Raw genomic sequence first — 15,192 nt, forward strand, 5'->3', positions numbered from 1 at the left:
AGTGTAGCGAATTACATTCTCTCAAAAACTAGAGACAGGTAGCCCCTGCTTTTTGTGATTCAAATCTTGTTTCATAGGGTAAAAAAGATAGGGGCAGATCCCATCTCCTCCCTCATGAGGTCCACACAGCCAGCACACTATTGGGTTTCAATGTCTGTCTGATAAACACTGTATTTTCTGCTGTGCCCTGGTACTAGCCTTGCTCTCTTTCCCTCCACTGGCAAAAAAGTTAAGCTGGAATGTTAATTACATTTATTCATTTGTGCTGGGAGTTGCACAAAAACAACTGGTAGGTTGTTACTAAATTTGTGTCATTTTATCCCAAATGTTCCTTCCCAGGCCTTTCTGTTTCTTTTTTAACACTAGTGAGGGTGTGGGAATCTGACCTGGTCTGGGAATCTGACCCAGTGTGATCGTGGGATGACAAGCAGGAAGCCTGAGAGGCAGAATGATCTTGTGATCAGACACATTGCTACTGAAGCCAAACTGCTTGGGTCCAAATCCTGCCTCTCCATTTACTTGCTGGTGTGCTCAGGCAAATTGCTTAATCTCCCTGTGCCCCGGTTTTATGGTCTGTACAATGGGGCTGACGACATTATGTAGCTCGTGGTTTGAGAGGATTAAATGAATTTATGCATGTGAGGTGTGTAGAGTAAGCACTCAGTGAGTGTAAGGTGTTATTGTCATAGGTATTATTGTCATTATTCATTGTTCATTATTGCCATAATGAGAGTTGTTATAAAGGAACATGTCAGGGGCACCTGGGTGGCTCAGTCGGTTAGGCCTCTGCCTTTGGCTCAAGTCATGATCCCCAGGTCCTGGGATCGAGCCCCACATCCCGCCTGCTGCTCAGCAGGGAGCCTGCTTCTCCCCTCTCCCTCTGCTCATGTTCTTTCTTTCTCTCTCAAATAAATGAATAAAAATCTTTTGAAAAATAAAAGGACTTGTCAACTTTGACAGAGCAAAAATGTCTTCCACACGAAGTCATGCTCTCTCTCCTGAGTGCCCAAAGATTTAGTCATAGTTGGTAGTTGGTCGAGAAGAGAAGGGGACTTAAAGCCCACTGCTGCTGCTGCTCTGGTTTTGGACTCTACTGAACTTGACAGCCGATTCCTGGTCTCCTCCCCAGGATGGTCTTCAGAGTCCTCCTGACCCCTGTACTGGTAAAGAAACGAGGGTTCAAATACTGTAGCAGCTGTTGTCTACCTAGATACATATCATCCTCTCTTTCTTAATGATAGGATAACAGCCTGGTCTCATGGTTAAGAGTATATTTCCATCAGGATGAAAGTTTATGACTTTATTGCAATTTCTAAAAATCCTATTTGAAACATGCTTGCTGAAAAGAAATGCTTCCCTGGTGGGTCCACTGTTAAATCCATATGTATTCTTGCCTTTTCCTTGAGTGGAATGGGAGACCCTCATACACCCAGGTACCTCTCCGCCCACACATATCAGCTGGATCTGAAATTCCAACATTTTATTTCTACTTTCACCTTGAAGTTTGATTCCTGATTATAACAAATCCTCCCTGGGAAGGGTAACACTGCATCACTTCTACCCAGCTTTGGCCTGTACTGGTTTTGAGCTTTAAGTTTCTCATTTTTCTGTTGCGAGGGTAACATTACTGTTACTGGTTTGTTTTATTTTGTAGTCATGAAGTGAACTAGAAGCTTCCCGTGGTAATCGGAACTTAAATTGGGTAGAGTCAAATTTCAAATTCATTTCCTTTTTTGGTTTAGGGATATACAGAGGAGAAATAAATCCTTGGCTGTTTAGGAGCTCCCGACTTTTTTTTTCCTTCCTCATCACAACTGCCTGGCTTATAAACTCACATTTCTGTTGGGATAAAAATGCACAAGGAGGTTGAACTGCACCCAGCAGGTATCCGTGGTAAACAAGAGGTGGTTGAAAGACTAAACCAACGTGTGTTCAACTAAAATGACCCTCATCTTACTTCCAATCTTCTTTCCCTGCCGACCTCATTTCTTCCTCCCCACTTTCCTAGAGTATCAGCACTTCCAAGCTTAGGACCTCACAGTCAGTTTTGTTTGTTCCTGACAAGGTCAATCATCAAGGCTTATTTGTTTAGCTGTATCTCCTGCCTCCCTGCCCTTCCCCGCATACCCAAAGCCCCTTCTAAATCAGGCCCTCAGTACTTCTTATCTGAGCCAATACCTGGATTTTTCTGACTCTTTTTGTCCTTCTGCTTTTGTAGTCTCTCCCTTCCTCTGTTTACAAATATTTTTTAAAATACTTTATTTGTTCATAAGAGACAGAGAGAGAGAGAGAGAGAGAGAGAGGCAGAGACACACACAGGCAGAGGGAGAAGCTGGCTCCATGCAGGGAGCCTGATGTGGGACTGGATCCCAGATCTCCAGGATCAGGCCCTGGGCTGAAGGTGGTGCTAAACCACTGAGCCACCTGAACTGCCCTATTTACAAATCTTTAAAGTCCCACTGAATGAAGTCTTCTTTTCTTAGGTGGGTGCCAGGATCCTTTGCGATGTGCCTTCACCTGGCCACGTCAGCTTTAATTCCCATAGGACAACTCCAGGTGTGCCACCTGCCCTTGCATGTGCTGGCCCTGAACTGGGTGACTCGACATTGCCCACTGAGCCTTTGCACTTGCCTTTCCCTCTGCTTAGGAGGGCTTCCTCTCACCTCCACCTGCCAAAGTCCCACCTACTGAGATGCAGGTCAAATTCTGCTGCCTCCAGCCATGATTTACCTGCTCACAGCAATGTACCCTTGCTCTGTATCCTGTGTTCTAATTATTTGTGTCCGTGTCTCACCCTCTTTTAAAATACTGCAAGGAGCCGTTTTTTATTTTTTTAAGATTTTATTTATTCATGAGAGACACAGAGAGAAAGGCAGAGACACAGGCAGAGGGAGAAGCAGGCTTCATGCAAGGAGCCTGATGTGGGACTCGATCCTGGGAACCTGGGATCACGATCTGAGCCAAAGGCAGGTGCTCAACCACTGAGCCACACAGGCGTCCCGCGAGGAGCCTTTCTGGTTCATTCTTCTATCCCTCGTAGCACCTAGCTACCTAGCACAGGGTCTTGCATCCACTACCTATAATAACAGAAACAATAATAAACTTAGCTCAATATTCATTGTAAAACACAACGATAGATCAATCTGAAGATGTCATTTTAATCAACACACAGGCGTGGGAAACGCGACCGCTTGCGTCTTACATGAAGTTATCTACGTTATCGGTGGCCACTGTGGCTACAGAGGAAGCTGCACCTACGACAAGGTCCAGAGCTACAACTCAGATATCAATGAGTGGAGCCTCATCACCTCCAGTCCACATCCAGGTAATAAAATACTGTTTCAAATAGTACATGTTGTAATACAGTTAAGTGGTGTAAGAGAGCTACACATGACTCAGAAATAGAAAATGCTAGATTTATAGCAGACTACCCATGGGAGTCATTAGAAGGCTCAAAATATTCATATGCCCATCTAACAATAATCATAGGCTATCCTGATTAGATCCCATCTACAAACACTTTCCCTGATGTCTTTACGGGACACATTTTAAGCCTGTGTGGTTAAAAGGGCAGTTTCTTGTTACATTTTTTCACCTAGATTCTTTTGTTGTGTTTCTCATTCCTCTGTTGTGTGCTTTCTTTCATTTAGATGGGTTTTATGAAACAGTTCTTACAGGCAATTAAATCGCACTAGCCTATCCAACAGTCGGGAGGAGAGCCCACTGACTGAGTTCCACTGGAGATGGAGTCTTCTTTTAGAAGCATGTTCCTTCTGGGTTTCAAGAACAATTAAGCACTCACTCCTGTGATGTGCAGAACCCTATGTTAGCCCTACTTTAACAACCATGAAGGGGACATGTGGTCTCCCCACAAGGAATGGCTGGCCTTCTGCCTTCTATGCCTCTGTTTGACTTGTCTCTTTGTGAAGAGCTTCAGGGGAAGTATGAGCCTGTTATAGCGATGATGTATGTTTAAGATTTTTGATTAGGAAAGATTTTTGATTAGGAAAGATATATATCACCATATATCTATGTCTACATATCTATATATAGAGAGAGATAGAGATATACTACTTCGAATCATTTTCCATATAAATAAGGCTTCTTTCTATGTGAGTCACTGGCGAGCAAATTGAGACTCAGGAGCTTGAACCCTCTGAGAGTGATAGTAACAATTAACCTTCTTGAGAACTTTCTATAGGTCAGGTACTGACTAAGCACTCCACATGTAATATTATTCTTAAATTCGCTCTTCAATCTTGTGAATAAGTATTGTTTACCCCATTTTACATATTTAGAAATGGAGGCAAGAAAGGATAAGGCCACACAGTTTGGAAGTGGTGGATCAGGATTCATTTCCTCAGTCGGATTGTATAATCTGTGCTGTGGCCACTAAGCAACCTGCCTCTCCTTCAGGGAACGGGCTGTCCTGCTGTTGACCAGTGCAGCTATATCCACCTGTGCCACACACATTTCATCTGACAGTTCAGGGGAAGCACACTGCACCTGGTGCTGCGTCTCCATATGCCCTGGATTTTGCATAACTAGAGACTTTAGCCACAGGCTGTCCTGGCTCTAGACATCGTGGAACAGATAGCCTTCTATCTCCTGGTAGCCCAGATGTATTATCCCAGACTCTCCGCCACTTTTTGTTATGACCAATGAAGTTATAATAATAGAAAGTAATAGGGATCCCTGGGTGGCTTAGCAGTTTAGCGCCTGCCTTTGGGCCGGGGTGTGATCCTGGAGACCCGGGATTGAGTCCCACGTCAGGCTCCCAGCATGGAGCCTGCTTCTCCCTCTGCCTGTGTCTCTGCTTCTCTCTCTCTCCCTCTCCTTCTCTCTCTCTCTCTCTCTGTTGTCTCTCATGAATAAATAAATAAAATCTTAAAAAAATAATAGTAATAATAACAGCTCATATTGAATGATAGCTAACATTTATTTAGTAAATATGAGCCAGACGCTAACTATTCCAGTAATTTTCTATGTCTTTTTTTTTTTTTTTTTTAATTTTCTATGTCTTAATCTATTTAAGCCTCATAGCAATCCTGTGAGCTAGGTACTACTGTTATCTCCTGTTGCAGGTCACCGAGGCACAGAGACAGTAAATAAATTGCCCAAGGTCAGCTAGTTAGTGCTTGTTAGAGGTGAGGTTCAAATCTAGGTAATCTGGGGGATCCCTGGATGGCTCAGCAGTTTAGTGCTGCCTTTGGCCCAGGGTGTGATCCTGGAGTCCTGGGATCAGGTCCCGCATCAGGCTCCCTGCATGGAACCTGCTTCTCCCTCTGTCTGCGTCTCTGCCTCTCTCTCTGTGTCTGTCTGTCTGTCTCTCTCTCTCTGTGTCTTTCATGAATAAATAAATGAAATCTAAAAAAACAAAAAACCAAACACAAATCTAGGTAATCTGGCTGGGCGGCCATGTTTTCCACAACTGCACTGTTCTCTCCTTTGATCCTCCTTATTAGCCTTATCAGTTAGATATTATTTTAGCATCTTTACAAAGAAAATCCAACATATGAAAAGCCAGATTAACAAATTAGAGGGCAGTAATTTATATAAATTTATATATATTTCATATAAGAGTTCCTTTAAAAATGAACATCTTGCTGAGTGAAGTAAGTCAGTTGGAGAAGGACAAACATTATATGTTCTCATTCATTTGGGGAATATAAATAATAGTGAAAGGGAATATAAGGGAAGGGAGAAGAAATGTGTGGGAAATATCAGAAAGGGAGACAGAACGTAAAGACTGCTAACTCTGGGAAACGAACTAGGGGTGGTAGAAGGGGAGGAGGGCGGGGGGTGGGAGTGAATGGGTGACGGGCACTGGGGGTTATTCTGTATGTTGGTAAATTGAACACCAATAAAAAATAAATAAAAAAAAGAACATCTTATAACATATTTAAATTGCATTAACTTGTTAACTGCTTAAAAGGCGGTCTAAAAGGCAATGAAAAATAACAACAAAAGGCAATGAGTTGTAAGCCAAAGCATGAAAATCTGTGGCCAACTGAAAAATCAATCAGAAATAAATATTAAAGTATAAATCAATGGGAACATATAATTGTTTGTCAAGTTTTGCTCTCCTTTGGACTTTTTCCTGATATAATGTAAGAAAGAATTGGAAATTGGCACCCTACACGGCCTGTTCTTTTTGGCTTTCAGTGTTTAAAATATTTTTAACTAAAAAAAAAAAAAGAAGAAAAAATATTTTTAACTGGCTTTAAAATTCAGGAGATTTCAAATAAAAATCATGATTTCTGGCCTTAGGAAAATTATAGCAACCTTGGACCACATTCCTTTCTGGCAGCAATCCCTGGAGCCCGTAGTTTCCTTTTAGATGGCACTCATATGCGCCATTTCACTAGTCTCTCCCATTCTTAACACACCATAGACCCAGGGGCCTGTGCTGTTACTTCTCCTACTCCTATCCTGCTGAATGAAGTCTACATTTCTTAGCTGGGTGCCAGGATCCTTTGCGACGTGGCTTCACCTTACCATGTTAACTACTTAGCCAGCTAGCCTGTTAGCTCCTTAGCCCTTGAAGGCATTTGGATCTGCATCTTCTAAACTGTAGCAAGGTGTGCTTCTCATGCACTTTCGGAGCACCTCCTGAGGAATGTAAAGTGCCAGTCTTGAGTCTGCCTTACAAATATATAGCTTAGACTACAAAGAAATCATGACTACTGTTATTTTTAAAAGGTAATATAAATGTTATCTTTTTTCCTTAATACCTTTAATTAACTATGGTAGTTTTGTATAGTTTAAAAAACAGAGGACTCTAATTCTATTAAATTCTAATTCTAATAAATTCTAATAAATTCAACATTTATTGAGACCTTACCCTGGGAAAGATACCATTCTAGTTATTATTTAAGACACAAAGATGATTAAGAGTCTCTACTGCTATAGGAACTCAGTATCTAGTAGCAAATATACATACATAACAGGAATAAAGACAGTCATACAAATTAGTACTTTTGGGGCGCCTGGTTGGCTCCATTAGTTAAGCGTCTGCCTTAAGTCATGCATCAGCTCAGGTCATGACTACTGTTATTTTTAAAAGGTAATATAAAAAAAAAAAAGGTAATATAAATGTTATCTTTTTTCCTTAATGCCTTTAACTTTAGCTGAGCAGGGAGCCTGCTTCTTCCTCTCCCTCTGCCCCTCCCCCTGCTTCCACTCTCTCTCTCTCTCAAATTAAAAAAATTTGTTTAGATCTTAAAAAAACACCACATAAATGCTATTGAAATTGAGGGTAGAAAGTGTTTGAGTCTAATTTAAGGGAAATCTGGAAATCTTAGAAAGCTTCCAGGAGTATGTTGTTTTGATTTAGGCCTTAAAGAATGAACACAATTAAGGTATTTTTTTGAAGAAAGATTTTCTGGCAAAAAAGCCAATGATGGGAGGCAGAAAGGCAAGTTCCAGGTTTATTCCCGGTACTTGAGGGTGGATGTGTATGAGATGTGAGAGAGTAGAATGAGAGATTGGATAGGAGAGTTCATTTGAGGATCATTTCATGCAGGGCTTTGAATGGCAGTCAGGAGAATTTTAAAAATGGAGAACTACCAAAGGTTTTAGTCTTTTAGAATAGATCAGGAGAAAGACAACAGGGAAATCTGTTAAAACTGCTGTAACACACCAGGTAAGAAATGCTGAAAGCCTGAAGCGCAGTAGTAGGTGAAAACGGGTTGATGTGAAGAATATTATGAATTCAACATGGGGAGAGTTGAAGGATGAGCTGGTGGGAAGGGAAGAGAGGAGCTCAGTTGGAGCTCAGTTTTGTAGTCAACCATGGAGGACTAGTTGGATCACTCACAAGAGCTGTCCAGCAAGCAATGGGAAATGTGGATCTGCATCTCAGGGGGAAAAGTGCAGCCAGATTTAGAGATCTGGGTGTCATTTGCTTGGAGGTAATGACCGTGGGTGTGGAGATGGTTGAGGTGCCTTGGGAGGGTAGGACTAAGAGTACAGCCATGGACAGAGTCTGGGGAAACAGCACTAGTTAAGGAATGAGCAAGGAAGGAAGATTGAGCAAAGAACAAGGAAGAGGTGGTAAAGGGGAAAAACCTATGGAGAGTTGCGTCAAGTGGGGAGAGAGTTCTCTCTGGCTCCGCCATTTATTCACATGGCTAATCTTGGGCAGCGGCTTAATCTTGGATCTTACTTTCTAGTATAGTGTAGAAGTTAGGTTAGATAAGCTTTACAGGTCTTTCAGTAAGAATAATCTTAGGAGAAAATTCTAAACCATTTCAAGGGACATTGAATACCTGAAAATATTATGGTTGTCTCTGAATCCCTGCATGGCTTTATTCATATCAGTCATGGAACACTGAGTGCAGACTGCTGTGTATTTATAGTGAATATTTGTGTGTAAACTTTTTGAGCCGTGCCAGACGGTACCATTCTCATACTTAGTTTGAAATTGTTCATTCCTTCATTTGTCCGACTGAGGTTTGCTGAGTGTTTCCCACCTGTGATGTACAGCACTAGGAGCTCAGTAAACAAGGCACAGTCACTTAAGCTCAGTAGCTTTGTAGAGTGGCCAACAGGAAAAAGGCAGTCACAGCTGTGGAAGAAAATGTTTCCATCAACAATAACAGAAGGTTATATTGTATTTGAGTAAGAGGAAAAAAATAATCAGGAATCACCTTATTTTAAACATTTTTCCTGCTATAGAAAGATTGAGATACTTTTCTTAATATAAGAACCACAAATTGAGGATTTTTTGTAAACTTTTTGAGAAAAGCCTAGCGAACTCGTTGCTGAATCACTAATACCAACTGATAAAATTTGGAATCATCATTAATATTCACAACCATTTTTTTAAGATTTTATTTATTTTTATTTTTTTAAGATTTTGTTTATTAATGAGAGGCAGAGAGAGAGAGGGGCAGAGACACAGGCAGAAGGAGAAGCAGGCTCCATGCAGGGAGCCTGACGTGGGACTCGATCCCGGGTCTCCAGGATCACGCCCTGGACTGAAGGCGGCGCTAAGCCGCTGAGCCTCACAGGCTGCCCTATTCACAACTGTTTGATAGAATGATTCATATAATTTATATAAACAATGTTTCACAAGTACTTAACTGAATTCTATAAAAATTCTGCATGGATAATAATTGGAAACCCATGTAAAATAAGTAGGATTTTCAGAGGGGAAGAATTCTTAATTTCCTGGATGTCAGGTCCTTGAGAACAATAGTATGTGGACTCAAAGCAAAAATGCCCATCTTCTGAGTTTTTCCCTTAGCCTTCAAAACCTATATAGCAAGAACTTTACTGATAGAATGTGCTTGCGTTCTTAAAGGAGAGATCACATTTTTTATTATACATTCTCTCTTTCTAATGGGGAGGGTTTTAAGCCCCCTTCCCCCCCCCAAATAATAGGAGTACATATTTGGGTACAGAGGGTACAAGGCCCAATTCATTCATTGATCCAACACATTTTCTTGAGCTCTTACAATGTTCTAGACACTTGCCATTCTCCAGTAAGGATGGAGAATGGGCACAGGTCCTACACTTTTGGAGGGGAGAGGAATGGTAACCAAGAAATGTCAGATAGTGAGAAGTGCTGTGGAGAACATTAAAACACGCTATTGTGGTGGGGATGCCTGACTGGCCACTTCAGGTTGGATGGCCAGGGGAGGGCCCTCTGAGGAGATGACCGCAAGATGAGACCTGGGTGACAAGAAGGAGATGGCTGTGCAAAGTCCTGGGAAGAGAAGTTTCTAGGCAGAAGGAACCCCTCAGCCCTGGCAAGCTGAGTCTTCATTTATTAGCATAACATTAGTGCCCCTGAAGGTGCTGCTCTTCCTTCAGGCCTATAGCTGGAAGTGTTTAATCCTGTGGTTGTTTAATCCTGTAATCCTGTGGTTGATATTCCCAGAGGACGAAGTCATAGGCCCGTAGCGGCGCTAGAAATGAAGATGTGGAAGAAACATATCTGGGACCAGGGTGAGGCAAGAGAGATCCTCGAGGCACAGAATGGGAGTCCCTCAGAGAAGGAGAGCAGCCTTGTGTTTTGCTTGCCTCCCCCTCGGGACAGCCCTGGGTTGGGGGAGGAAGTGAAGTTGCAATTTTAAGATGGATTTTAAGGCTCAGTGTCATGGTAGAGGAATCAAAATGCCAAGACTGTTCTATTTCTGCATGCTACATTGGAAGGGTTATTAGATCACCAACCTAAGGTATCTCTTTTGTTTGTTATCCTAATAAAAATTTGCTTTTTTCTTTTTAATAGAATATGGATTGTGTTCAGTTCCATTTGAAAATAAGCTCTATCTAGTTGGTGGACAAACTACAATCACGGAATGCTATGACCCTGAACAAAATGAATGGAGAGAAATAGCACCCATGATGGAAAGGAGGATGGAGTGTGGTGCCGTCATCATGAATGGATGTATTTATGTCACTGGGGGATATTCCTACTCTAAGGGAACGTATCTTCAGAGCATTGAGAAATATGATCCAGATCTTAATAAGTGGGAGATAGTGGGCAATCTTCCAAGTGCCATGCGGTCTCATGGGTGTGTTTGTGTGTATAATGTCTGATTGAATCCATAGAATGATCCAGTAATCACTGTTTCAGGGTGTAGTTTAAAAAAAAGATAATTTGAGGCTTGGAGTCCCTTACTTATTGTTGTGGCCTGGCACGTAATGGGTGAATTCCCACGCCTAACTCCCACTCTTCCCCTTAACGCAGTGATGATTGATCCAGAAAAATCCTGTGTGTATTTACAGTTGAATCAATAGGGTTAACACCCCATAACCTCTGCTTTTCAAAGGTAACATGGAATGTTGGACATTTGGTTAAAAGTGAAATACCTTTGTAGCGAATTTTTCTCCTGGTAGCATCAACACTGGGTGCAGGTCAGAATCATTCTGTGGAAAGAAATGTCTCTTTTGAATCTGTAACGTACTAGTGTATATTAAGGTTCCATTCAGCTAGCAAGGAATTTGAAATTTAAGGAGGGAATCTTCTCTACCTCTACAAAACAACATTTTAAAACAGCTTTTTTTCACCATTAGATGTATTCAGAATATGGACTTACTTTGTCTTTTTTCTTTGTAGTGTGTATAATTTATTGTTTTTATTTACTGACTGCCAGAGGTATACAAGATACTGTACAAAAGATTATTACTGTTCAGAGTTTACAAACTAAATTTCAAAGAATGGCAAATCTGAAAAACTACAGAGAAAATAGTTAAATACTTGCTAATGCTAAGAGCTATTTTTAATTTTCAGCTTTGATGTAAATTGCTAGTTTAGGTGTCCTTAGTTCAAGCATGTTAGAAAATCCTCTTTATTCATAAGTATAGATACATATCTGCATGCAAAATTGAATTTTAGAGCCAGAAAGCATGTAGAACAGTTGTGACATAGTAGAAAATACATTGATGAGAAGAAATTTGCATTTATTTCCCAGCTGTGCCACTAACCAGATTTTTGTAACTTGAATCACTTAACGTCTCCTCGATTAGACCTATGCACTTTGGGTCATCGATGTGCCTACATGTGGGTCTCCATCACCCCTGGGGGAGCCAGAGGTAGCCTGGGTGACTGGTGCTTCTGGGCAGAAACACCTTTGTCCACTTTCCCCAGAGTGCCTGCAGTATTGCTTTGGGTGTGTGCCAAAACTTAAAAGTTGGGAAGCATTGTTTAAGTTAGCTGAACTTTTAGTGATCTGTTAGACCATCTATCCACACTCTTCGTTTTTTAAGAAATAGTAATTATTTTTAACTTTAAATATGGAGGTTGAAAACTACCTAATGCTTCTGATTTTTTTTTTTTTAGAAAGAAACTGTTTAATGCATTCATTTCATATGGCATTTTAAATAGATACATCCCTTTGGGAATGCAAAATGGTACTACACAGAAGGAACCCCCCAAATGACCATATCTTTGCCCCACAAATCCTACTAGATTTGTAACCTAGAGAATACTATAAAAACAAAACAAAGGTAAATGCATGAGGATGTTTATGTCTGCATTATTTATAATAGCAAAAAAATTGGAAATAGTCTACACGTCCAAGAAGAAAGTGGACTAATGAAATAATGAAGTACTATCCTGCCATTAAAATAATTATTTGGAAGATTGTAAAATCATGGACGTGTCTGTGATATGGTAAGTAAAATAAGCACAATATAAAGGAGTATGTGCACTATGATCTTCTTGCATGTGGAAGGTAATATGCAAAGCTGAAATCCATTGTGTTAGTGTAGCGGGATGTGGAATGATTTTTAATTTATTTAAATGTTTTTCTTTAATATTTGTGTTTTCAATAAAAATAAGTAAATCACTATATGTGTGGTGATACTTCAATTTGCCCTGAGTCAAAGGTTAGTCAGAATTAGTGAAACCACTTAGTTATAAACTATTTCAATCTATTATTGAATTGCAGGCTATTTCATTGCTTTCTAGAACACTTAGCAATTAATGCTGGAGCAGTTATGTGATGCCCAGTAGTGTTTTAGAGATCTGTTTTATGGAATAGATGAAAACAATTGGAATCACCTTCCTTTGCTTCTAGCTTATCTAGGTCCTATAAAATCCTGACTCGAGTCCAACCTCTGGGAATTCTTTCCTGACTGCTTAGCCACAGTAAAACTCCCATTGTCACATTTAAAGGATATATCATTATATATGTGTAGTATATATAATTTTGAGTTCATAAATCATATCTTAGTTTTTTTCAAGGCCTAACAATTTTTTTTCCTAACAATTTTTTTTAAGATTTTATGTATTTATTCATGAAAGTCAGAGAGAGGGAAGCAGACACTTAACCAACTGAGCCACCCAGGCGCCCCAAGGCCTAACATCTCATTTCTATATTCAGTATACGTTTTTTTTTTTTTAGGGTTTTACTTACTTATTTGAGAGAGAGAACACAAATGCTCCCCATCGAGCAGGGAGCCCAAAGCGGGGCTCTATCCCAGGACACTGGGATCATGACCTGAGCCAAAGGCAGATGCTTAACTGACTGAGCCACCCAGGTGCCCTCCAGTGTACTTTTTAAAGAAAGATGATGGTATCAGTTATTTTTACAGAAAAGCATTCCACAGGTGCTGGAAAGATCTTGAAAATAGTTTGTGGTCTAAGTCACTTAATTTACTACTCCTATTTTCGGTAAAATTGTTTTTACTATTGTTTTGTGCACACAAGAACATACTAAAGAAGGTAAGGTAAACATTTCTGTCAGAATTATCCCACGTTACAAATCACTGTAGTATGAGTGAAAACTATTTTACTATGTTAAATACAAGCCATTGCTATGGGAGGGCTGGCACTATTTTGCAAAATAATTAAAATTGCAGAGATGACTATAAGTATGATTGATTTAAGAGGACTCTATCCAAGTTTTAAAGTTACTGTTTCTCTGGGTGCCTGGGTGGCTCAGTCGGTTACATGTGCGACTCTTGATTTCAGCTCAGGACATGATCTCAGGGTTGTGAGATTGAGCTCTCTGGGTGTGGATCCTGCTTGAGATTCTCTCTCTTCCCCTCTCCCTTTACCCTTCACCCCCATCCTCTCTCTTTCTCCCTCTCTAAAAAATAAATACATAAAATAAATAAAATTACTATTTCTCACAAGTCATGTTTTTAATTTTGAGCTCCAACCATAACAGGGTCAACATCTAGAGCACTTGCTTCGAGGCACATTATTAGCCTTTGTTTACATTCATGAAAATGTATGCTTGTGTTATGGACTGAATGTTTGTGTCCCCCGAAATTCATAGCCTGAAGCCCTTATCCCCAGAGTGACTGTACCCGATAGGGCCTTATGGAAGTAATTAAGGTTAACTGAGGTTATAAGGGTAGTCTCTGAGACAGGATTAATGTCTCTGTAAGAGACACCCAAGAACTTTCTCTCCCTGCCTGTGTGAAGACACAGTGAGAAAGCAGCATCCACAAGCCAAGAAGAGAGTTCTCCCCAGAACCCAATCTGATCTCAGATTTCCAGCCTCCAGAACTATAAGAAAAATTTCTATTGTTTCAGCCATCCAATCTGTGGTGCTTTGTTGTGGCAGCCTGAGCTAATAGAGCCTGCAAAGGAGAGAGTGCTTTATATGATGCAGTTTAGGTGCTGAATCAGCGGGTAGTAGACAGTCTGTTACCTAGACAATCCCCCTACCTTCCCTCCGCCCCCTCCCACACAAAGCAACCAGAAACACCTGCGTTATTGGTTGGAAAATATCAGAAACTCTATAAATACAACTTAATTTTTCCTAGATGATAATAGATATAGCTGGGCATTTCTGCCTGCCAAGTTCTTGCCAAGACTGTGTGTGTACTGATGCCCTAACTCCCTCCCTACAGGGACACCTACACATTTTGAAATTGTGAGTCATAAACTTAACTCCTTATTTTATTTTATTTTATTTTATTATTTTATTTTTATATTTTTTTTAGAGAGTGCGAACAGGGAGTGGGGAGGGCAGAGGGAGAGGGAGAAGGAATCTCAAACAGGCTCCGTGCTCAGTGTGGAGCTCAGGGTGGGGCTCGATCCCAGGACCACAAGATCATGACCCTGGTGGAAACCAAGAGTTAGTTGCTTAACTGAGCCACTCAGGTACCTCTCTGATTAACTCTTTAACTCTTTAGCCCTCTGATTTATTTTTTTGAAGATTAATAAGGAGAGGGAGAGAGATTACGTGTGAGCATGGGAGGGGCAGAGAGAGAATCTCAAGCAGACACCACACTAAGCATGGAGCCCTGACTCAGAGTTCGATCTCAGGACCCTGAGATCACGACCTGAGCCAAAATCAAGAGTCAGAGGCTTAACCGACTGAGCCACCCAGCTGTCCTAGCTCTCTATAACTCCCTTTGGTGCTTCACTGAAGTGGTATTGAGCATCTTGCTCAAACCCTCTATGAATATTCTAGATTATATACAATTAGCCACAATTTAGGGGTGTTCTAGGCTAGTTTAGGAAGAATCCGTGTAAATTGTGTCCAGTTGTATACATAAGATTACGAATATTTTAACTTTAACCTTTAAAATTCAAACCACACCACAAACTCTTACCTCTGTACACCTACAAGTGCCTATAGAGGTTCTTGTTGGGGGATCTGAAATACCAGTGCTGTGTACTTCAGCCTTAATAGGGAGAGATGGAGTCACTTGTTCCCTGTCACCCCTCCCCCCAAAAAAGACCCCACATACCTTACCACCTTTGCTCACCAACAAAAGATT

General features: G+C 40.8%; 1 protein-coding gene across 3 annotated transcripts in view; it reads left to right on the top strand.

Moving 5' to 3' along the window:
* KLHL23 (kelch like family member 23) overlaps positions 1–12,302 on the top strand; it is a 36,694-nt gene extending 24,392 nt beyond the window's left edge. For all 3 annotated transcript variants that reach the window (XM_049106253.1, XM_049106252.1, XM_025460099.3), the window contains exons 3-4: positions 3,173–3,325; positions 10,238–12,302. In XM_049106253.1, coding sequence (XP_048962210.1) covers positions 3,173–3,325; positions 10,238–10,548 — 464 coding nt within the window. In that variant the 3' untranslated portion in view covers positions 10,549–12,302. The remainder of the gene's footprint in view (positions 1–3,172; positions 3,326–10,237) is intronic.
* Positions 12,303–15,192: the final 2,890 nt, after the last annotated feature.

Source organism: Canis lupus, chromosome 36, assembly GCF_003254725.2.
Source record: "Canis lupus dingo isolate Sandy chromosome 36, ASM325472v2, whole genome shotgun sequence".
Classification (NCBI taxonomy): domain Eukaryota; kingdom Metazoa; phylum Chordata; class Mammalia; order Carnivora; family Canidae; genus Canis; species Canis lupus.